Source organism: Sordaria macrospora, chromosome 1 (assembly GCF_033870435.1).
Source record: "Sordaria macrospora chromosome 1, complete sequence".
In the NCBI taxonomy this organism is placed as follows: domain Eukaryota; kingdom Fungi; phylum Ascomycota; class Sordariomycetes; order Sordariales; family Sordariaceae; genus Sordaria; species Sordaria macrospora.
Window position 1 is genome coordinate 578426 of NC_089371.1, and position 19749 is coordinate 598174.

The following is a 19749-nucleotide window of genomic DNA, read 5'->3' on the forward strand; positions in this document are numbered from 1 at the left end:
TCTACTCCTCGAAAATTCACAAGGTCCTGAAACGTGGGTAAAGAGTTGCGGCCGAGTGTCTTGGAGGGGACGTAGTGATGCCTGTGGGCCGGTGGATTTTGGGAGCGGTGCGGATAGGTTGACGTTTGCTGGAAATGGAGTACTTCGAGGAATGCTTGCGTGATGGTTTTGCTCCAACAAAGATCTTTAGGGTACCCAGAATTCTTTCAATTGTGTTTGCACTTCAATCAGGAACGAAGGGAGTTTGCATCTTTGAACGTTGTGGAATGCATGGTGAATAGAAAAGGTTCGATAAAGATAGAGGTATCGTATTGATGTAGCATGCTAAGAGACATTACTAATCTTCCAAGAAAGAAATCCGCCAACTATGATCCTGCACCTGTTACCCCAATAAAAACATTGTTCCTAAGCCCATAACACCCCATCCAGGGAGACTTAAACTCATACTCATTCGTTGCTCAACACTCCTGCCCAATTTGAGTCATTACTGACCAATCCCACGCGCTTGTTCGAATATTGTGACGCCAGACCCCTTCTCAATAACTATTATACCGCGGTCGTTGCCTTTAGACCTGAAGTCTCTCATAAGCCTTGATGGCCTTCTCAAGGGCAGCACCGAGGGTGTTACCCTGCTCCTGGATATTCTTGGCATCGGACTCGCAGGTGTTGATCAGGAAGATGGTGAGATTCTGCATATGAGGCCCGTATGGTTAGTGAGAAGCTCAGTTACAATATGGGTTGGTTGGGAACTCTTATCAGAGTAAAAAATCCAGAAAGGTCGGAGAACTCACGTCATAAACGCCCTCGACCTGTCTGAGGACAGCGGAGACGGGAGGACCAATGAATGGCATTTGGGTAAGAATTCCCGCTTTGCCGATCAGGATGTTGAGTACTTCCTCGTTGGTACTGGCAAATTTGAGGTAGCCTTCGGTAACGGCTTCACAGCTGTCTCCAAATGACGGCTGGGTGCCTGGAGTCTGAGCAATGATTGTGGTCGCTGTCGATACAATGTCCGTGTATCCTGAGACGATTGCCTGGTATATACATTAGCTGGGGCTCCATACACCAAGCAGCTGGAGTTTGATAACTTACAGGCCAAGGGCCTTGACCGATAACGATGAGAGGACTGTTAACAACAGTGATGGACTTGGCGGGTCTTTCAAGTGCGTTTGCTTTGGTGGTAAGCTGTTTCAGGCCGTCAACCATCTGGTTGGAAGTGAGAGCGCGAGTCACAGGCTGGGCCACGACGCTTCCAAGGGTACCAATTGCGGAGATGAGTGAGAAACGCATTTTGATGAGTGGTGGTGGGTGGAGAAGGGTGAATGAATTGTAAAGTTTAGAGTTGTGTATGGAGTGATGATGGATGTAATGCCGATGATGCTGATAATAAGAGGGAGAAAAGATATTTCAGAGGCAGAGGAAGGTTGAGGTTATATACCAAAACCTTTGTCGAGCTCTCAAAAGATCTTCATCTTTTTTGTCGTCAGTCGCTCCAGGGTCCATTGCGTCCGAGTCCGAGTCAGCGATATGAATCTCAGTCTCTATCTGTCGTCGCCATCTACACCTACATTACTCCGACGATGACGATCAAAAGGTGTTAGCGAGCCAAGAAATTGAATCTTCTCATCAGGGTCCATGGGTTTGGGTCCATCCACCCTGGTTGTCGATCTCAGATCAACGATAAGCGCATGCAAGATCCGGTTCAGGGACTTTCAGCCGCATCACGCTAACAGGACACAGCGGTGACCATGCTAATGGTGATGTTCACCGCCAGAAAAGGGAGGTGAGCGCGCAGCCAGCGCAAAAGGCGAGTGTCCTTAGGTGAGTTGTTCAGTTGAAGTTCGGTTTTGGGAATGGCTCGCTTGCATTGACGCAGCTGAAGGACCCTTGCTGCTAACAAAATCGGGAATGGTCCCTGTAGATCACCCGTCTAGCAGCAAGCGGGACTAGGGTTCCCCACTAACTTTCAGGGTGTTAGAGCCAGGAACAGAGTGGTCAAACGACCCGACCGCATTACATAAGCTCGCTGACCCTATGGTCCGTACATTCACATACAAAATTGATCCAACCTACAAAAACAAAAATTTGATATAGTTACTACAATACGTATTTGCAGGAAGTCACTTTAATAGATCTCTAGTCAAAATCTTAAATGATATGAAATACAGATAGTCAAACGATCTAACCCTGTTATATAAATTTACTAACCCTTAGTCCGTATATTTATGTTTGCTGCAATGCCCTTCCTAACTAGCTTATAATTATAGCACCAGTATAGAGATGCTACAATGAACTATGCACTTGTAGTAGAGCGGAGTGGAAGCGGTAGGAAGTACAATAGCAGTGCTGAAGGAAGTAGCGTAGTTGCAAAGACAATAGAGAGATGTTGTAAAAGAGGTCTTAGAGAGAACTCTGCATTCAAGACAGAAGAATACAGTTGTGACAAGGGCAGGTTTCTGAGCTTGGAACAAATAGTTCAATTCCGCTGATAAACTACTTTGGTCTCGAAGGCCTTGTTGGTCCTTTCAACCTCTAGAGGAAGGCTGGGCTTCAAGGCCTTCTTATGCCAAAAGGAAAACGGTACCTATCTAGTACATACGGGTCCTTGTCACCTGGGGCTCCAAGGCATCTAGCAATCTGCATACATGTAGGTCTTTCTCGTATGACATCAGGAGTGTGGCATATGCCCGTATGACACCAGAAGTGTGGCATATGTCCGTTTGACACCAGGAGTGTGGCATATGCCCGTTTGACACCAGGAGTGTGGCATATGCCCGTTTGACACCAGGAGGGTGGCATATGCCCGTATGCTACCAAGAGTGTAGCATATGCCCGTATGCCACCAGGGGGGTGTAGCATATGCCCATATGCTACCAGGGGAGTGTGGCATATGCCCGTATGCCACCAGGAGTGTAGCATATGTCCGTGTGACAACAGTAGACTCTGCACTGTGAGGAACAACTATTATAATGAACTCTGCACTATAGGAGTAGACTCTATTGTATTGCTTGGATTGTGCTTGCTTGCTTGCTTAAAGAGTGACTAACTAAAGGAGAGAAGAGGTCTTTATATACACGAACGCTAAGTATCTAGAAGCTTCCAGAATGTAGAAACTTCTACAAGTTAATAAGAGTGCTTGTAGGAGCACTATATCATAAAAGGAATGAACTGGATTTATGAGCTTCTGGTGCAATCCATGATGACAAATTAGTCTAGAGGAAATGCTGAACAAGTTAGAAAATCCCAAAATATAGTGGCAAAACTTCTGTATTTTAGCACGTTCTATGGAGGATGAGTCGACTGATTCCATAGAAGAAATAGTTCAATCAGCCTTCTATACTACTGTCACAGGTTAGCATTGGCTATATAGTGTGCATTCCAAGTTCTGCCTTGCTGTTACAAACTTATGAGGACACACGGGCCAACCACAAGGCTGGTAGCACAGACAGCCCAATAAGGCTAGACCACGTAACGCCAGGACAGAGAAGAGCTCACAAGACAACAAGGCTCGCGCTAATCAGAGTGAGCCAGGCTCACGGCTCCCGGAGTAAGCCCGACACACCATCATGGGAGTGAGCCCGCAAACCCCAGCACCAAACACTAGGGGTTCACGGTTGCGTGAACATCCGGAAACAGATATCTCGCAGAGGGCGAGCAGGTATAAAGGGACTACGGGAGAACTCAGATTGTCAGATAGTTCGACAGTAGTCAATTGATCATTATCACCGAGACCAGTATAACGCTACCATACTTGTTGTGAACCTTTTGGCTTCACCGAACGTCTACTGATAGTTCTACCTTCAGCTATATCATTTAGGCAGATCAGACTACCATTCGTTACACTTGCAAGCAGAATATCATCCTATCTTTTGTAAGTTTGGCCGTCTGGGTATATGCACTCCAGCCTGTCATAACTACAAGGTAGTACAAGGCAGTTACAAGGCACAGTACTAGCCGCACGTTAATAGCCTATTATAGTATCAGTACTAGTTCTAAAATCTTTAAAATTGGTACTCGAGTATGCGATACCGGCGAGCCTTCTAGCAAGACCTCTAGTAAATTATTTTCCAAACACAATAACGAAGAATTAAAGTAGGTTCAAGAAACTTAATCGTTTGGAAAGTTTAGTGCAGTAGCAAATCTTAGAATATTAGTAGATAAATTAATAAGCAAGCAACGTATAACAAACCATTACAAACACAGAAGTATTATCGCTGGGATATAGAATAATAGAGTAATAGAATAGTAGCCGAAAGGTGCTAGTAAATTATAACCGGCCTTCGTTATTAGGGTTCTTCAGCAAGCAATGTGTCACACGGACATTTGCCCATAGTTCTGGGTTAGGGTTGCCGAGGCTTAGCAGAGTCTCAATGCCTGACATCAGCCTCATGAATGCCCGGTGACCGCAGGCCGCGAGGCTCAACCTCGCTTTGGCCAGACTCTCAGCTACCAGCATCGCTCACCCAAGCCCCTCTCGACGCCTTCAGGCTAGCGAGCCAACCATCAAACTGCCGACGACGCTAGTAAGCGAGATGAGGCAATCCCCAGTCATCACAGAAGCGATCACAGCAACCAAGCAGGGATTAGAGCGACCGAACGAGGATCGGCGCCAGAAGAAGGAAGTAGAATGGTTGAAGGCACTCAGGAAGATCCACATGTATGAAGATCGCTAGATAGATACCCTGAGGCCTCAAGCAACAAGGCCTGGTACGTACCTTAGTACGCACCAAACCTCTTTGGCATAAGAAGGCCTTGAAGCCCGGCCTGGATGGAAAGGCGTCAGAGGATTCAACAAGGCCTTCGGGACCAAAGTAGTTTATCAGCGGAATTGAACTACTGTTCCAAGCCCAGAACACTGCCCTTGTCACACAATGGCTATCACAATCTACCAGTACCTTTCGGCTACTACTCTGTTACTCTATTGTTCTATCCCAGCGATAAGACTCCTGTGCTTGTAACGGTTCGTCACAGTTGTCAAGACAGGACTAACATAGACACTAGGTCATTATCAAGGGCAACACTGATATCGTTTTGACGGCCACGGTCTTGATTTCACAACTGGAAGGCACAGCGCCAATTACGGAAGTAGCGGAGTGCACGCTCGTCTTTGACAGCTTCAGGGAGTTTGTCCGTGTCAACCAGGCCTATCTCAATATCATGATTGGCAAGGCGGGTATCCTCTCCAGGACTCCGCTGGCTGGGCCGCCCGTGGCGTCCACATTCAAAGAGATGGAAAAGGTTTATGATGTAGGTTTCCCTCATCTATAAGACTCCTTCAACCAGACCGTACTTGGATTCCCACTGACAAACATTTACCCCTTATAGACTATCAGCATCACCCTCATCAATCTCTGCGGGTCGAGAGCAACTGGCCTTACTTCTGAAGCCAACAGCCTTGGAAACACCCTTGATCTTGCTGTCAAGCAGTACGAGGGGCTCAGCGCCTGAATACCTATGGACGGATCAGGACGGTGGCGAAACTATGAAGAACTCGCGACGTTGCATTGACGCTTCGTAAGGGGAAGGGGTATGGATGGCCATTTCATACGACAAGCAGAAACGAAATGAGTAGTATGCGTTTGGAATGGATTCTATGGTATTTGATGGGTTTTGTGGGCTTGGGAACAATGTTGTACGGGATGACAGGTGCCGAGGGTTATAGCCAGCGCTTCTTCTGTAGCATCAGCAATATCTCTTGTGCTGTTAACTCGATATGTTTATCAAAGGTTCCATTCTTATTTCATGCTACCTACCTACTTTCAACTATATACAATGAAACATGAGAGGAATTCTTCTACCAAGATCGAAGTCACCCTGACTCTACCTACGCACCAGCCTAAAACTACCTCTTAAGTTCCATATGATGGATGGCTGGATTCATGACATGGAAAGAATACTGACATATTTCTCTCATTTCTTTTTCTTTTAGCAAATCATCAATGGCTTTCGAGAACATCATCAAATACACTCAGAAGTTACTGTCTAAAGCTAACGTGGAACGGACCTCGACCAGGAAGGATGCAAATCTGTCACCACGGCCGACGATGAATTGGTGCGAATCAACCGGGAACTTCTAAATATCTTGATTGGCAAGGTCGGACTCTTGATCGCGGACGCGTACCCCTTCATTGGGCAGAATATGGCTGCGGTTCTTCGACAGCTTGATGGTGTTTGTGGTGTAAGTCGTTTTTTTTTTCTTTTCTTGGTTCCTGAAATGGTTAAATGCGATGCGGGTTAATGAGGTACCGTACTGACATATTCTTTCCGTGATGTAGACCCTCGGAACATTCTTTGTAAATCAATGCGATGGCAAGGGCAACGAGGCTCTTGGTACCAATCACAAGTCGCTCGGCGAGACTCTTGCGGCGGCCATTAAACCCTACGATGGGCTCACTCCTGGCAACTCCTTAAAAATGGAACACATGAGGAAGGGTGGGTCAAGAACCCATCGGGACGGGAGACATGGCCGGATAGGTAAGTGATTATTAGCGTCGGATATTAGGGTCCAGGAAGTTTCAGTCTGCAATCCACTAGAAAAATCATGTGAACAAACTTACTACCTCCACATCCCTTTCTGCATCGTGAGAATCATCTCCGTTGTACAGATAATTATCCAGCCTCCAGCTTCACCAACTAGTGGTCGCTATACCGATTTCAAGCATGAATCGACACTGTGATAGAACGGCCAGATATCTATTGAAAGCATATGAAGAGAGCCGTGGCCGCATCCGAAGCTGTGTTTCCGTCCATTACTCTCCTTCTTGCACTAGGTTTTGTACCTAAACCCAAATCTCCTTGGCACTCTCAGCATACTCTCGGAAACTCTTCGGCTTGTTCCCAGTCATACTGAGAACTACATCATTCGTCCTGTTTTCCATCCCGTACTTGATAGCTGTGTCTAATGAGCTCATTAGGCGCGAATGCTCTTCTGAACATCCAAACGACTGATGGCGACGCTCAAGGGCTGGATTGCTCAGGTCGACATGGACAATCTTGCGGCCGAGGACGGAGGAAAGTGTGTTTGCGATCTGTAACGGAGGATGATTGTCAGTATCAAGTTTATTGCCAATTTAAAGTCATGGGGACGAAAGGGAGCAAGCAAACAACTCAACTCACATCATCATACCCCAACAACTCCGGCCCCAGAACCAAATACTCCGTATTCGGCGCATCCTCTCTCGTCAAAGCCTGCACCGCCACACCAGCAATATCATCAGCCGACACCCACGGGATCTTCCCCCTATCGGTCGCCGAGTACAGTTTATTCTCGTCCTTGATGCTTTTGACATGGCACGGCTGCTCAAAATCCTGCTGGCACCAAGTCGGCCTCAGCACTGCCCACTCGGCCTCACCTCTTTGCCCGAGCTCCCGTAGGTGCGCGTGCACTCGTCCCATTGCGAAGCCGCCGGGTTCCATGGCGCTGGATGATTGAAGGACGAATCGGCGAGTGCCGTACTTCACGCGGGCGTAGTCAATGAATTGCATGAGCAGCGATGCTTGCTGGGAGGGGGAAGGGGAGGGCGCTCTCTGCTGCTGCTCGTCTTCGGCGGCGAGGGAAGATGTGCGGGAAGAGTGGGAGTGAACGTGGACGTTGGAAGGGGGGTTGTTGGGAGCTGTGAGGTAGATGGAGTGAATCATGACGGGCTTCTCGTCGGTTTCTTCTGACTGGTGGGCTTGAGGTTGTTGTTGTTGTTGTTGTTGTTTTGTCGAGGTAGAGGGGCCGCTTGTGGCGGCGAATTGTTGCAAGTCCGTATCCAGCCCTGTAGGTGTTTCGCTCTTGTCCTCCTTTTCCAAAGTGTCCTCCACAGGCCCAGTCGTCTCCCCCTCTCCTTCCATGCTCTCCTCTAATGTCTCCTTGCGACTCGACCCGCATTTGACTTTCATGTCATCGCTCTCCATCTCCGAGCCTATGCCAAACAGCTCCTGAGCACGGATGAAGGGGTTCTCCCAGGTGGTGGGATCGTAAAGGTTGAATTTGACACCGTTAGGGTCTAATCCGGGCGTCGAGGCAATCAACAAGGGGTGCTTTTCGGACGAGGCCGAGAAGAAGAGTCGGCGGGCAATGCGGGAGGGGACCACGCCGGTGCCATCGAGCAGGAGGATGGGCGATTTCTTGGGGCGCGTCATGATCGGTGATTTGATATTTCTGTTTGACCGGTACTGGGAATTCGCGTAGGAAAACGATGAGGGGTCGATTTGACGATGGGCGAAGGTTGTAGTGTGCCGAGCAGTGGGAATTGCAGTGCTTTTAGGGTTCGTATGTTGCGATTGCAGTGATGTGCATCCGTTCATGCTGTCGTGGATGTCTTAAGCGGGCAATGCACGTCACGCCCGTATGACCTTGGGGTCATTTGGAGATACGCCATGATGAGATAATCATGAGCGCAAAAGTCCAGATCGTGCATCGGTCACGGGCGGCTCGGGGCGGTTGGCCGCGCTCGCCCAACGTCTCAAAGCAAGTGTTGTTGGAGCTGACCAATCACATGTCGAGCATCTGTCAAGACTTTCCCGATTTGGAAAAATTTATGGGAAGAACAGACGACGCCAACAACCCAAGACACTCGGCTGTTGAGGAAAACGGCGAAGAAAAAGGCTACGGAAGGTAAAACAATGGGACCAAATTCTCCTTGTTGGAGATAAAAAGAAGCCTACCATAGCGGTGCCAGCTGCGGAGGCTCTGGCTATATACATACCTACCCACGATACCTTACACCTTCCTCGTCATACCCCGTTGCTCCCTGCTCTGATCCAGCCTCCCTCTACTGCCGCTTACCTCCTTCCTCCACAGTGATGGATTCGTTCCAACAATCTCTGAACTACTTCTCTTACAGGTGACCCGTCGCTGCTCTGGTTGACAATGAAATCTGCCCTGATGGATGGGTACCTTCCAATACCTTCCATATGTCGAGCCTTCAGGTTCTTGACTTCCTGCTTGCATCGCGGGGTCTGCAGGCAAGTGGAGACGGGCGTGCACCTTCGGTCTCGACACCGACTAGGGAATCTCATTCTTCGACGATGGTCACGTTTCACGAGAGAATCCATCTGATCTTCTTCATCTTCTCGAAATACTTCAGATCACCATAACAGGTATGAAACAACACAGCAATAACATAACATCTTCTCCAACAGAAACATCCCTCACTGCCCCTTGGCATCTCCCTGACCACTCATCCTCATGCTTTCCTCAAGAGCTTTCCTAAACTCCTCGTCTTCATCCCAGTCCCGGTCCTCCATTTGGATGGGCCCATGGTGCGTATCAGCATCACCACCTCCTGGGGCTCTGTGGCCTTCGTTCGGAATTTGCTCCTGAGGTTGCTGCGGAACTTTAACTGGCACTTGAGGTGGCGCCTGGTGTATCTGAGGCTGCACCTGGCTCTGTTGCTGGGTCTGTGGTTGGGTCTGTGGTTGGATCTGTCCCTGGGGCTGAGGTTGAACCTGAGCCTCAGCACTCCCACTTCCTTCACCACCACCAAGGCCCCTTTGACTCTTTCCTCTGAACTGCTCCTCAGCCAGACTCTGCTTCTTGACCCACTCCAAGACAATCGTCTCTTCATTCTTCTCCCTCTCTTCCTGCTCCCTCCTCTCTCTATCCATCCGTTCACTTTCTTCCAATGCCTTCCTCATCTCTTCCTCCTCTTCAGGGTCTTCGCCTGTCTCTCCATTGTTGGGCGTACTAGGTGTGGCAATAGGAGTGAATCCGCTGAACTGACGAGCCGGCAGCGGAGGAGGCACACCAAAAGTGTAACTTGACTTCGACGCCTCGATCGCCTTCTGGAGTTCTTTCTCCTCCTTGGCGCTCATAGTCGATTGTTGATACATCTGGGCTCGAATACTCCGCTGAACGGCCTCTTCGATTAGAGCTTGGTGTTCCTCGTCCGTAATGCCGGTGAAGTACTCATCAATCATGGCCTGCGCAAGCGATGACTTCTCGGGCGGGGGTTGCTGTTGATATTCGGCTGAATATGCTGGCGGTGGTGCCCCTGGTGATAACACCTCTGAGGCAGGGGGAGGCGGAGCGGACACTGTTTGTGGCCAAGCACCTGGAGGTGATTTGAGCTCTTCGTACCTAGCTGGTACGGATCCATCATACTGAGGCGGCTGCTGGGCTTGCGAAGCCGTTTGTTGCTCCATCTGAGCAAGGCTGAGTCTGATTGCAGCCTCAATTTCAGCATCTTCCTCTGGGTTACCCTTGGACGTTTGCTGAATCGAGGCCTGAATGGCCTTTTCCAGTTCGGCATCGGTGCTTGCTCCGACTGCAGCAGCAACTCCGCTACGAGCCTGTCCCTGGCCAGAGCTGCTGACATTTCCTCCAGATGCCGTGCTAGGTGAGGCGGCTCCTTTTCCTTTTCCCAGGACATCGGTCTTCACCCAATCCCTCAAGCCACCCTTAGCCGGATCTTCCCATCTCTTCTCTTGCCACCTAGCCACGACATCCTTCACCTCCTCTTTGGTCGCATACTCGATCTCATCTCTTCCTTGCTGCGCCCTCGCGGCGATGATATGGTTCACCCAGCCACCGCCTCTCATCAAGTTCCTGACCTCGGCATTGAGTCCTTGCATAGCGTAAGCTGGGATGGACCAGAACCCAGCAGCGGGCTTCAGCGCAACTCCACCGATACCCTTGGCGAATCCCTTAAGGAGTCCCATGGCGCCTTCCTTTTCTGCGCCCCTCATGGGTTGAGTTACTAAACCTGAAATGCCGTCAAATAGGCCAAACCCAAATTCCTTGGTTGCAACTCTTAACCCGGAAGCGAAGTCAGTTACCTTCTCTTGAGGTCGAACCGTGTCGTCGTTGTACAGGCGGGGAGCGTTGCGGAAGCCACGAGCAAGACCGAGACAGACGTTCATGGGCATCTTCATACCCGTGTCGACAAAGCGACCCACGTTCCTGCTTGCGTCGAGAACCGTCTCATAGTTCAACGCCTCTAGGTTCAACTGAGGACTGGCAGTGCCAAAGATGTTTGCCGTGCCACCTGGTGTTGTTGGACGCTGACCTCCGCTTGCAGAACGCTGGTTGGACGACTCCTTGAAAGAGCTTTGCCGGCTATGAAAAGGCGAAGGCACCGATCTCCCCTTCCCCTTATCCTCTGTCGCTGTAGCAGGGAAGTAAGAAGACTCTGGCTGGCCTTCAGGGCTGAGGGCTCCGTGCGCTTGGGGAGACGAAGACTCCTGAGCTCCGTCGGCTGGTGTATTAGACCCTGAAGTCTGCCCGTTGCCCCCGGCAGCGTTGCTAGCCTTTCTACCCTGGTTGGTCTTGAAGATCTCCCTGGGAAAATCAGCAACCGACATGGCCATTGTTCCGAGGTCCTCTACCAAAGCTGCTGTGACAGCTGAGATGGGATCCCACGGCTGACCATCAGTGATGTGCTCCTTGGCTCGGTACCTGCTACTCGTTAGTAATCACCCAAGTTAATCGACAGTGTCGATATGCACTTACAGTTTCAGGTCGGAGTACTTCAAGAACCCTTCTCTGACCAGTACCTCCGCCGCAAACGCGCTCAGCCTGACCTTTGTCCTTTTAACTCTCCACACGGCAACCCTGCTGGGCGATAAGCTGCATCGCATACCATCAACCTCCAAGAACCGGTGAAAGCTCAAACCACCTTCATCAGCACCCTTCTCCTCCTTGATTTTGTGTCCAAGCTCTTGTGCTCTAGCGAGTGTCTCGGGCTTTAGCGCCTCTTGAATTGCTGCAGCCAGATTATCGGCTGTGAGCTGCTTGTTAGGAATCGGATCAGGGCCAGCACCAGCCTTAGCAATCATGGCTCCCCAGAACGGCTGATCACCAAAGAATGGAACCACGACCGTTGGTTTTCCGGCCTTGATACCTGCTGCGCTGGTACCTGCTCCTCCATGGTGAACTACGGCTGAGACGCGGTTGAACAGCCAATCGTGGGGACAATTGCCGAGCATGAAGTACTGATCTGGACGAGGAGCCCAATCTGCCTGAGTGATGTCTTCCGTAAGGCCGATACCGCCCCATCCCTTTGAAATAAGAGCGCGAACACCAGATTTGGCCACAGCGCGGAGGATAAGACGGGTTAAGGCGTCCGGGTCATCAACGACGATGGAACCGAAGCCGATGTACACCGGTGGTGGACCAGCAGCGAGGAATGCGGCAAGATCGGGTTCGGGGGTGTAATTCGTCGCTAGGTCAAGGAAGTAGAATCCGGCTATGCTGATCTCTTGTGCCCAGTCGTTGGGCTTGGGGATCAGAGCAGGAGACCAGCAGTAGGTTGTCGGTATGCGTAGAGTATTGAGTAGGCCAGGCGCCCGTAGCAAGGAAAGAGGCTCGAGATCGAGCACCTTCTCTCTGAAGCGGTTGATCACGTCTCCTAGACCCTGCCAAGTCATCATCTCCACCAAAGCGTAAGAGATGTAGTTTGTGATGGCGACATCAGCGTTTGAGGACTGGATGTTGGCCAGCGGGTGAGCGAAGGCCTTTGTCGGTGACCAGGGCATGCTGTCATCTTGTTAGCGGTCCATCCACATCGCAAACAGAAGATCGAACTCACGTAAACATCATATGCAACGGAACCCCCAGTTTCTCTGCGCAATGAATATGCGCAAAGCTGGGCGGATTCGCAATGATCGCATCTGCCACAAACGGCTTCCTCCCCATATTCACTCCTGCCTCCCCGGACACTGTCCATCCATCCTCCCCGATAAACGCGCCCTCGGCGTTCCTATCCCCCTTCCTCCATTCCTTCGGCGCCGGCCCCGTCCCATCACCAGCCTCAATACAACTCCTCCAGCATCCCATCAGCACCTCGTAAACTCCCTTTCTCCGCTTCGTAATCTCTCCCGTCTTGATCGCATCAAACCCCGGCATCAGTCCAGGGTGTTTGACCATGAAAGCCATCAACTCGGCCGGATCCCCACCAATACTGAAAAACTCCAGTCCACTCCCCTCCACAAACTCTCGAAACACCGGGTGCGTAGCAACCCGCACCCGATGTCCATATGTCTGCTTCAACGTCTGGCCCAGCGACACAAATGGTTGCACATCTCCCCGAGATCCAACGATCTGGATCACAACATTCAGTCGGGGAGGGGGCGTCTGGCCCGGCTGTCCGCCTAGGCTGGCGGGAATATAAGGCGGTGGTAAGGGGCCGGTGGCCGGGGAAGGGGGCTGGCCTAAAAGCTGGTTCCGGAGGGCGGGAGCGAGGAGTTGAGAGAGTCTGTGGTTTTTCTCGGAGATTTGGATGTTGATGCGGCCGTCTTCAGTCAGGGCGGCGCCGGCTTGGAAACCGGCCTGTGAGAGGTTGAAGTGATCTAGGGAGTCGCCGTAGGCTGGCGGAGGGGGTGTGACGGGGAGGGGGGAGCCGGGTGGTGAGGGCCGTTGGGTGGATGGCCCGGGTTGGCCTTGCTGGGCTTGGTGGCCTTGTTTTGATGGTTGGGCCATGATGGGTGATGTTGTGATGGTGTTTGGGTTTTTAGGAATGAGGGTGAAGAAGAAAGCGGTGTTTCCGAGCAGTGAATGGTTTTTAGTGAGGTGAAGAACAGGTGATGAGTTCCGTAGATGTGAAGAGCCTTCTGATAAGGCGATTTGTCTTTCACACTTCCGGTCATCCGCCTTTGAGAAAGAACAGTTGAACTTCGATGTCAGATCGACAGCGTCGATAAAATACTGATGGCAGTAACGAGTTCGCCTCAAATGATCGTGACTCAACTCAATGTCGGTAGTTGAAGGATGCGTCACTCTTCTGCCGCCTCACAATTCAGACGCAAGAAGAGGGGTCGTCGCCTCGTCGGTTGGTAGTAGTTGAAGGAGGGGTTCAAGTCTTGTTGCACGAACCGGAATACCGCACGTGAAAGAAAACGAAAGGAAGTTTTGGTCCGACTGGATAACGGCAATGCGTAAGCGCCGTGATGGATTTTCGAATAAAGTTCAAGTCGCTGCAAATGGTTCTCGAGACGGGATGTTTTGGATGTTGGGGTGAAGAAGAAGAAGAGTGGTTGATTGGATTTAGACGTGCAAGAGATGAAGCACTGAGGATGCCCAATTGGGTAACTGCGATAGAGCGGGTTTGGGGCTTGGACAGGGGCTTTAGTGGGTTCTAATTGGCCGCCAGTGCCCCCCCAGTTCTGATGACGACGAACTTGTGGCGAAGGAGGTTTGGGGGAAGAGCTTTGTGGAGGAAAAAGCTGGAAGGGACAAACTGCACAGCCTTTGTGTCTCCTCATCGCTCCTGGGGCTTGTCCCGTCTTCAATGCCGTGTATGAGATACGCGTATTGTGGATTGAAGCTAGTAGACCGATCGCTGTTTTTTTATGACTTCAGATGCTGTGATAATTGGCAGTCGCTAGGTAGTCGCTAACAATGCACCTCCTACAGTCTAATGCTGATTAGTTTGACAGCTCGGGACCTCTAGTCAACTTTCCGAGGCGTTTAGATATATATGTCGTTGAACCGGTTCGTCCTATAACCACAGGGTAATCTCAACTTGCACATGCTGATTTGGAATCTGATAAGCTATATTGGGTCTTGTTTAATAGGTTTTGGATAGCTCGGCATCGATGTCATCCAGGATGCTAGGAGTACTAACCTAACCAACAAACCAGCATTAGATTCTACCTTAAACATCGACCGTTTCCCTGGCCCTCTTGACATGCTTGACCCTCCTCAATATGTATATCCTAGGGACCATCTTTGGGCCAACCCATTTCCCTCCCGTGATTGCTTTCACGCGATTTCTCCATCGTTCGACTGAGACTCCCTTTCCAACCACAGGAATGTCTTCCTTCGATTTATCGCACTGGGCAGAGCCGTCTAAGAGGATCTCAATCCCACCATATCCATTGACCACACTGACAGTCTCCCAGTCATCACCTTTAACCTTCGTAGTATCCTCCGCCAAAACGTAATCGAACCGTTTCCAAAACTCCTCTTGGGCAAGGACAGAGTCGTCCTCAGTCTTGTCCAGCGAAAGGACCACACTACTGCCGGGACTCTTCCTGACAATCTTGCCCTTGCTAGGAACAGCCGAAGCATATCCCGTAGCCGTCCCGAACAGCGTGACACCCGTCATGCAAGACAGGACATCGGCATGAACGGGCACAACAGCCGAGGATGAACTAGACGCAGCAACCTCTGCCTGTACGGTATCGCGCAAGTACGCGAGCGCTTCACCACCGGGATAGTTGAGCGAGGAGACCAGCAACATGCCCGTGCTGGCGACAAAGGATACCGCGATCGATCCTAGGAGGACACCCCAGGTCAAGATAGCAGCCGTCTTCCCCGCCTTGAAGCTTCTCCTAGCGATCCAATCCGCTCCCAAGGCCGCAGCACCGGTAAGCGAAGGAACCACGTAAAAGACGAAACGAGCCTCCTTGTGCGGCTGCAGCGAGTAAATCGCCACAAACAACAGACTCGGCACCAATAATCCCTTCACTGCCGGCCTGATAGCCGGCTGCTTCCACGCTACAGGGATCATCAAGCCCCAGGTAAGCGGATTGACAAGCAGTCTCGGGATGGCAGAGACGAAGTAGTAGTAACATGGAGAGGTGCCCCACTCGCTGGAGTTGCCTTTCACAGCGTTGAAGTAGAAGCCCCAGAGCTCCGGCCAAAGAGGCTTCTGCCAAAAGTAGGAGTCCAAAGGCACGGTCATGATGAGAGATACGATGACGGCGACGATGAAGTGCGGGATGATGCGTTCCAGAGAGGTGGATGGAACGACGAAGAGGAGGTGGAAGATGGTGGTGAAGAGGAGGAGAGCAACTTCGGAGCGAAAGATGATGCCGGCCATGACGAGGAGGGAGATGGCCGAGCGGTGGCGGCGGTGGATGAGCTCTGGGGACTGCGGGCTTGGGAGGAGGAGTGCGGTGGCGGTCGTGGCTGGCATATGTCAGTATCAAATTTTCATTGCAATATGAAAAGCATCAACTTACTTAGCCCAAAAGCAAACATGTTCGGCAAGGTCCTCGACGCGTAAAAGATGACATGGAACTGGCTGGCCTGCAAAAGCAGATACCACCTAGCTGCCGGACGTCCGTAGGCACGTCTAAAGTTCCGCGCGAAAAAAATAAGGGCAGCCGCGTTGGCGAGACCTAGCATTCCTCTCACAATACTTTGGGCATGGTCGAAGCCGATGAGGTTGACGATGGGTTGTCCGAGTCCTGCCAAGACGACGGGGCCAACGAAGGTTCGGGGCACGGCACCGGGAAAGGTGAAATGGTCATATGCCTGCGATAGCTTGTGATAGGCATTTTGAAGTGGTGTTCCGTAGACTAGAACATCGTGGGTAGCCTGAATGTTGAAAGACTCTTCAACCTTGGTGTACGGGGCGATGAAGAGGTGAAGGAGGATAAGGATTGGGATGAGGAGGGAGAGCCCCAGATCTGGATGGATGGTTAGCTGCATGCGCATACAAGTGTGAAAACAGGACAACCAACTTACCTAGTACCGATATTATCTTCATGATGTCTGTTTTGGACCTTCAACATATTTTTGAAGGTTGATGATGAGATAAAGAACTCCCAGATTGGGTTCTTGTTGACAGTTGCAAGGGGTCGCCGGTGAGGTAAGATGAGTTGGCGTGTTGTTGGCTTCCTACAAGAAATAGAGGTATGACTAAGTTCAACGGTCATGGAAACTGTTGCAGAGAAGCTCAAACGGGTTAGGAGTATATTTTTTCGAGATACATGGAGTAATATCCATAGCAATAGAGTCCTCGGTAGCATCTCTGATGACGCTTTTAGAGGAAGTATGGAGGTTACTTTCCATGTAGATGTTTCTGGCCAGAGAATAAGTTGTACACAGATGGAAACAAACAGTGCGATTGGCCGTGCATGAGCCCCTGAAACAGCGCCGTGAACAGGGAACCCCACCACGTTGCACTGCTCCCTTGGACAGAGCTCCGCACCGCACCGGAGCTCTCAGTGGAGGTTTCATACCGACCCGACCTGGAACATCCCCGCCAACTCACCAGCTAAGGAACCAACCTAGCACCTACCTCCGTCGCCCTACCCATCATCCGTCGCGCCGCCATTTCGACCTTCACCAAGTAAACAAAGAAACAACAAGAGTATCATCCCTATCAATCCAGAGAATACCGTCAAGATGGCGACCGCAGACCCCTTTGATTCCGCCCTGTAAGTCCCCAGCGAGCCTGTCTTGCCCCTCCGCCGCCCAGATGTACACCGACTGCCAACCGCCAACCGCCAACTACATCACCAACCAGCTTCACCACAAGCGCGCGCGCAACCAGGACGAACCCAAGCTAACTCCTTCATCTGTCCCAAACAGCGACCTCCTCCGCCGCCTCAATCCCAAACACACAGCCGAGCACCTTAACAACCTCATCACCCTCGCCCCGGACCTGACCGAAGATCTGCTCTCCTCCGTCGATCAGCCCCTGACCGTCAAGCGCTGCAAGCAAACCGGCCGCGACTACCTTTTGTGCGACTACAACCGTGACGGCGACAGCTACCGCTCGCCATGGAGCAACCAGTTTGACCCTCCGCTCGAGGGCGGCAACCAGGGAGGCAGCGGTGGAGATGGTGACGGCGAAGGCGAGGGTGGTGCTACGGGGAGCATCATGCCTGGCGAGAGGGTGCGGAAGATGGAGATCAAGGCCAATGAGGCGTTTGATGTGTACAGGGAGCTGTATTATGAGGGTGGCGTGAGCTCAGTGTATTTCTGGAATTTGGACGATGGGTTTGCGGGGGTGGTGTTGTTGAAGAAGTGTGAGTTTGCTCCTCCTACTCCTCCGTCGTTGTTGTTGGTTTTGGGTTTGGGTTGGAACTGCAAGGGATAGATGGGTAATGGGACGGTCCGGCGCGCGCACCAAGTTATTGCGCTTGTTGGCCGGCGGTCTACAAACACTTTCTCTATACGGACGTCATGCTAACTACCTTGCGTCAAACAGCCTCCCCAACCAATCCCTCCTCCTCCGGCGTCTGGGACTCCATCCACGTCTTCGAAGCCTCGGAGCGCGGCCGCACCTCCAACTACCGCCTTACCTCGACCGTCATCCTCTCGCTTGCCACCAAGGGCAACACCCTCGGCGAGGTCGATCTTTCGGGTAACATGACGCGCCAGGTCGAGCAGGACCTGCCGGTCGAGAACGACGAGAGCCACATTGCCAACATTGGCCGCCTGGTCGAGGACATGGAGCTCAAGATGCGCAACCTGCTGCAGGAGGTCTACTTCGGCAAGGCCAAGGATGTGGTTGGCGATCTGAGGAGTGTTGGATCCCTGAGCGAGGGCCAGAGGGATCGTGATGCGCAGATGGAGATTATTGGAAGCATGAGGAAAGCGTAAGGCGCTTGAGGTCGGTGACTTGAGGTATGAGGAACGGTGGCAGGGAAGCAAGCGATGCATGCTATTGCGGTGCGATTAGCAGGCGTATTTCAAACATATTTTCGGGAGAGAGCGAGATGGTGGCGGATGGACAAATATGTCTTCGCGAGGTATACTACATCCATCTCTGTCCAAATAAATCCTAGTAATAATCCAAATCACAAAGTTGTCTACATTGGTCTCGGTCTCACCTACCAGACCAGAAGAACCAATCCAACCAGCTCCCCACCGAGCCCCCTCGAGCTCAACAAATTAGAGACACCCGAAATCCCCCGAGTAATGCAACACGACACCATACAACAACGCCATGTCTCTCAAAACGGGATTTTGCATGACCACATTCGATTCCGATGCTGCCGATACTCGAGACCTCGAACTACTCCCACCAAGACATACATCGTACATCTTTGGAGATTTGCTCCTTATAGAGCGATTTACCGACCGACTTTATGGGATTTGGTGGTGAGACACTTCTTTGGTACTACCTGAATGAAGCATATGAGTTTCCTAGTTCCTCTCTGCCGAAGAGTTCATTCAAGGGTCCTCTCGTTTATGGAAATTGTCCGCAATCGGTAGTAACCGTTCACCGCTAGAGCGCCTCGGGGGTTCAACACATACGATGAGGCTTTCGTATCACTGTAGTCGAAACCGGGGAATGAAATTGGGGATTCGGAGGAGGGTGGGTGGGCGCTGGATCGATGTTCGGTCTACCGGATATATTAAGGTCTTTGATGGTGTTGCGGTTTGGACATGGAAGGATTTTGGGCAAAATACCTACCTACCTACGTATTCGAGTCATCTTGGAGCTTCGCCATCATCGAGGGTCAGGAGCTATCTCCGCCATCGGTACCGATCTAAGCCGAAAGCACGAGATGAGCACTCGTCCCCAGGTTCATCACAGAGACCGACCGGGAATTGAGGAGAAATATGGGCAAGGGGTAACAAGCCGGAGCTGCGTCCGTCTCCATCACTCATACGCGGGTTGTTGTACGATCGACAACCCCCGTACTCTTTCGACAACCCTACATATATCTGATACAAAGCATGGGATCAATCGAGCAAGTGAGGAGGCGAGGCTGAAGACGATCATTATTGCTGCCCAGGTTTCAATCTTTTTGTCATAGTTGAATAATCCTCTTACATACCCACCGAGCCACGCGAGCCTAGCTGAGGCTTAATGAGGATCGACGTATGCTGTCCCGAAATACCGGGACCCCGGGCCTCCACTTCCCGGTGGGCAGGTGGGCAAGTGGGCGGGCGGTGAGGATTTGTTGATGGGTTTGGCTGAAGTCATCAAGGTTACCGCTATCATTCAGCTCACACGGCTGGCTGGTTGGTTGGTGAGGAGGCTGTCTGTCTGGCTGGTTGGTGGTGGGATCAACGAGATCACGATACCATGGTACACTTTTTAGCTGGAAACCGGAAATTTGGTACCGAACCAGATC

At 51.3% G+C, this 19749-nt stretch overlaps 6 protein-coding genes across 6 annotated transcripts; 2 read left to right on the plus strand and 4 right to left on the minus strand.

Moving 5' to 3' along the window:
- Positions 1 to 271: 271 nt before the first annotated feature.
- SMAC4_05165 (uncharacterized protein) lies at positions 272 to 2056 on the minus strand. Its single transcript, XM_003346919.2, has 3 exons — positions 1093 to 2056; positions 792 to 1034; positions 272 to 689 (listed from the first exon to the last, which is right to left on the minus strand). The coding sequence occupies exons 1-3, from the start codon at positions 1288 to 1290 to the stop codon at positions 567 to 569; spliced, it is 564 nt and encodes a 187-aa protein (XP_003346967.1). The 5' UTR covers positions 1291 to 2056; the 3' UTR covers positions 272 to 566.
- Positions 2057 to 4910: 2854 nt separating this feature from the next.
- Positions 4911 to 5774, plus strand: SMAC4_05170 (uncharacterized protein). Its single transcript, XM_003346924.2, has 2 exons — positions 4911 to 5247; positions 5326 to 5774. The coding sequence occupies exons 1-2, from the start codon at positions 5158 to 5160 to the stop codon at positions 5446 to 5448; spliced, it is 213 nt and encodes a 70-aa protein (XP_003346972.2). The 5' UTR covers positions 4911 to 5157; the 3' UTR covers positions 5449 to 5774.
- A 449-nt stretch (positions 5775 to 6223) lies between these two features.
- SMAC4_05172 (uncharacterized protein) lies at positions 6224 to 8509 on the minus strand. The gene is made up of 2 exons (XM_003346925.2): positions 7117 to 8509; positions 6224 to 7028 (listed from the first exon to the last, which is right to left on the minus strand). Exons 1-2 carry the CDS (start codon positions 8290 to 8292, stop codon positions 6780 to 6782), a joined length of 1425 nt encoding a protein of 474 aa, XP_003346973.2. The 5' UTR covers positions 8293 to 8509; the 3' UTR covers positions 6224 to 6779.
- An 87-nt stretch (positions 8510 to 8596) lies between these two features.
- On the minus strand, positions 8597 to 13995 carry SMAC4_05173 (uncharacterized protein). Its single transcript, XM_066090241.1, has 3 exons — positions 12516 to 13995; positions 11438 to 12463; positions 8597 to 11383 (listed from the first exon to the last, which is right to left on the minus strand). Exons 1-3 carry the CDS (start codon positions 13403 to 13405, stop codon positions 9139 to 9141), a joined length of 4161 nt encoding a protein of 1386 aa, XP_065945475.1. The 5' UTR covers positions 13406 to 13995; the 3' UTR covers positions 8597 to 9138.
- A 524-nt stretch (positions 13996 to 14519) lies between these two features.
- Positions 14520 to 16428, minus strand: SMAC4_05174 (uncharacterized protein). The gene is made up of 3 exons (XM_003346928.2): positions 16400 to 16428; positions 15892 to 16341; positions 14520 to 15838 (listed from the first exon to the last, which is right to left on the minus strand). The coding sequence occupies exons 1-3, from the start codon at positions 16419 to 16421 to the stop codon at positions 14580 to 14582; spliced, it is 1731 nt and encodes a 576-aa protein (XP_003346976.1). The 5' UTR covers positions 16422 to 16428; the 3' UTR covers positions 14520 to 14579.
- A 258-nt stretch (positions 16429 to 16686) lies between these two features.
- SMAC4_05175 (uncharacterized protein) lies at positions 16687 to 18509 on the plus strand. The gene is made up of 3 exons (XM_003346929.2): positions 16687 to 17094; positions 17249 to 17688; positions 17871 to 18509. The coding sequence occupies exons 1-3, from the start codon at positions 17063 to 17065 to the stop codon at positions 18263 to 18265; spliced, it is 867 nt and encodes a 288-aa protein (XP_003346977.1). The 5' UTR covers positions 16687 to 17062; the 3' UTR covers positions 18266 to 18509.
- Positions 18510 to 19749: the final 1240 nt, after the last annotated feature.

What these genes read in the sequence shown, in the direction of transcription:
- SMAC4_05165 (XM_003346919.2), bottom strand. Translation starts at nt 1,290, where the DNA reads ATGCGTTTCTCACTCATCTCCGCAATTGGTACCCTTGGAAGCGTCGTG. An exon ending in TCGGTCAAGGCCCTTGGCCT is followed by an intron (nt 1,035 to 1,092) that starts GTAAGTTATCAA and finishes TGTATATACCAG; the next exon opens with GCAATCGTCTCAGGATACAC. An exon ending in AGGTCGAGGGCGTTTATGAC is followed by an intron (nt 690 to 791) that starts GTGAGTTCTCCG and finishes CCTCATATGCAG; the next exon opens with AATCTCACCATCTTCCTGAT.
- SMAC4_05170 (XM_003346924.2), top strand. Translation starts at nt 5,158, where the DNA reads ATGATTGGCAAGGCGGGTATCCTCTCCAGGACTCCGCTGGCTGGGCCG. An exon ending in AGATGGAAAAGGTTTATGAT is followed by an intron (nt 5,248 to 5,325) that starts GTAGGTTTCCCT and finishes TACCCCTTATAG; the next exon opens with ACTATCAGCATCACCCTCAT.
- SMAC4_05172 (XM_003346925.2), bottom strand. Translation starts at nt 8,292, where the DNA reads ATGAACGGATGCACATCACTGCAATCGCAACATACGAACCCTAAAAGC. An exon ending in AGTTGTTGGGGTATGATGAT is followed by an intron (nt 7,029 to 7,116) that starts GTGAGTTGAGTT and finishes CCTCCGTTACAG; the next exon opens with ATCGCAAACACACTTTCCTC.
- SMAC4_05173 (XM_066090241.1), bottom strand. Translation starts at nt 13,405, where the DNA reads ATGGCCCAACCATCAAAACAAGGCCACCAAGCCCAGCAAGGCCAACCC. An exon ending in CCGTTGCATATGATGTTTAC is followed by an intron (nt 12,464 to 12,515) that starts GTGAGTTCGATC and finishes ACAAGATGACAG; the next exon opens with CATGCCCTGGTCACCGACAA. An exon ending in AAGTACTCCGACCTGAAACT is followed by an intron (nt 11,384 to 11,437) that starts GTAAGTGCATAT and finishes AACGAGTAGCAG; the next exon opens with GTACCGAGCCAAGGAGCACA.
- SMAC4_05174 (XM_003346928.2), bottom strand. Translation starts at nt 16,421, where the DNA reads ATGAAGATAATATCGGTACTAG. An exon ending in GAAGATAATATCGGTACTAG is followed by an intron (nt 16,342 to 16,399) that starts GTAAGTTGGTTG and finishes CCATCCATCCAG; the next exon opens with ATCTGGGGCTCTCCCTCCTC. An exon ending in CATGTTTGCTTTTGGGCTAA is followed by an intron (nt 15,839 to 15,891) that starts GTAAGTTGATGC and finishes GACATATGCCAG; the next exon opens with CCACGACCGCCACCGCACTC.
- SMAC4_05175 (XM_003346929.2), top strand. Translation starts at nt 17,063, where the DNA reads ATGGCGACCGCAGACCCCTTTGATTCCGCCCT. An exon ending in GACCCCTTTGATTCCGCCCT is followed by an intron (nt 17,095 to 17,248) that starts GTAAGTCCCCAG and finishes TGTCCCAAACAG; the next exon opens with CGACCTCCTCCGCCGCCTCA. An exon ending in GGTGGTGTTGTTGAAGAAGT is followed by an intron (nt 17,689 to 17,870) that starts GTGAGTTTGCTC and finishes TGCGTCAAACAG; the next exon opens with CCTCCCCAACCAATCCCTCC.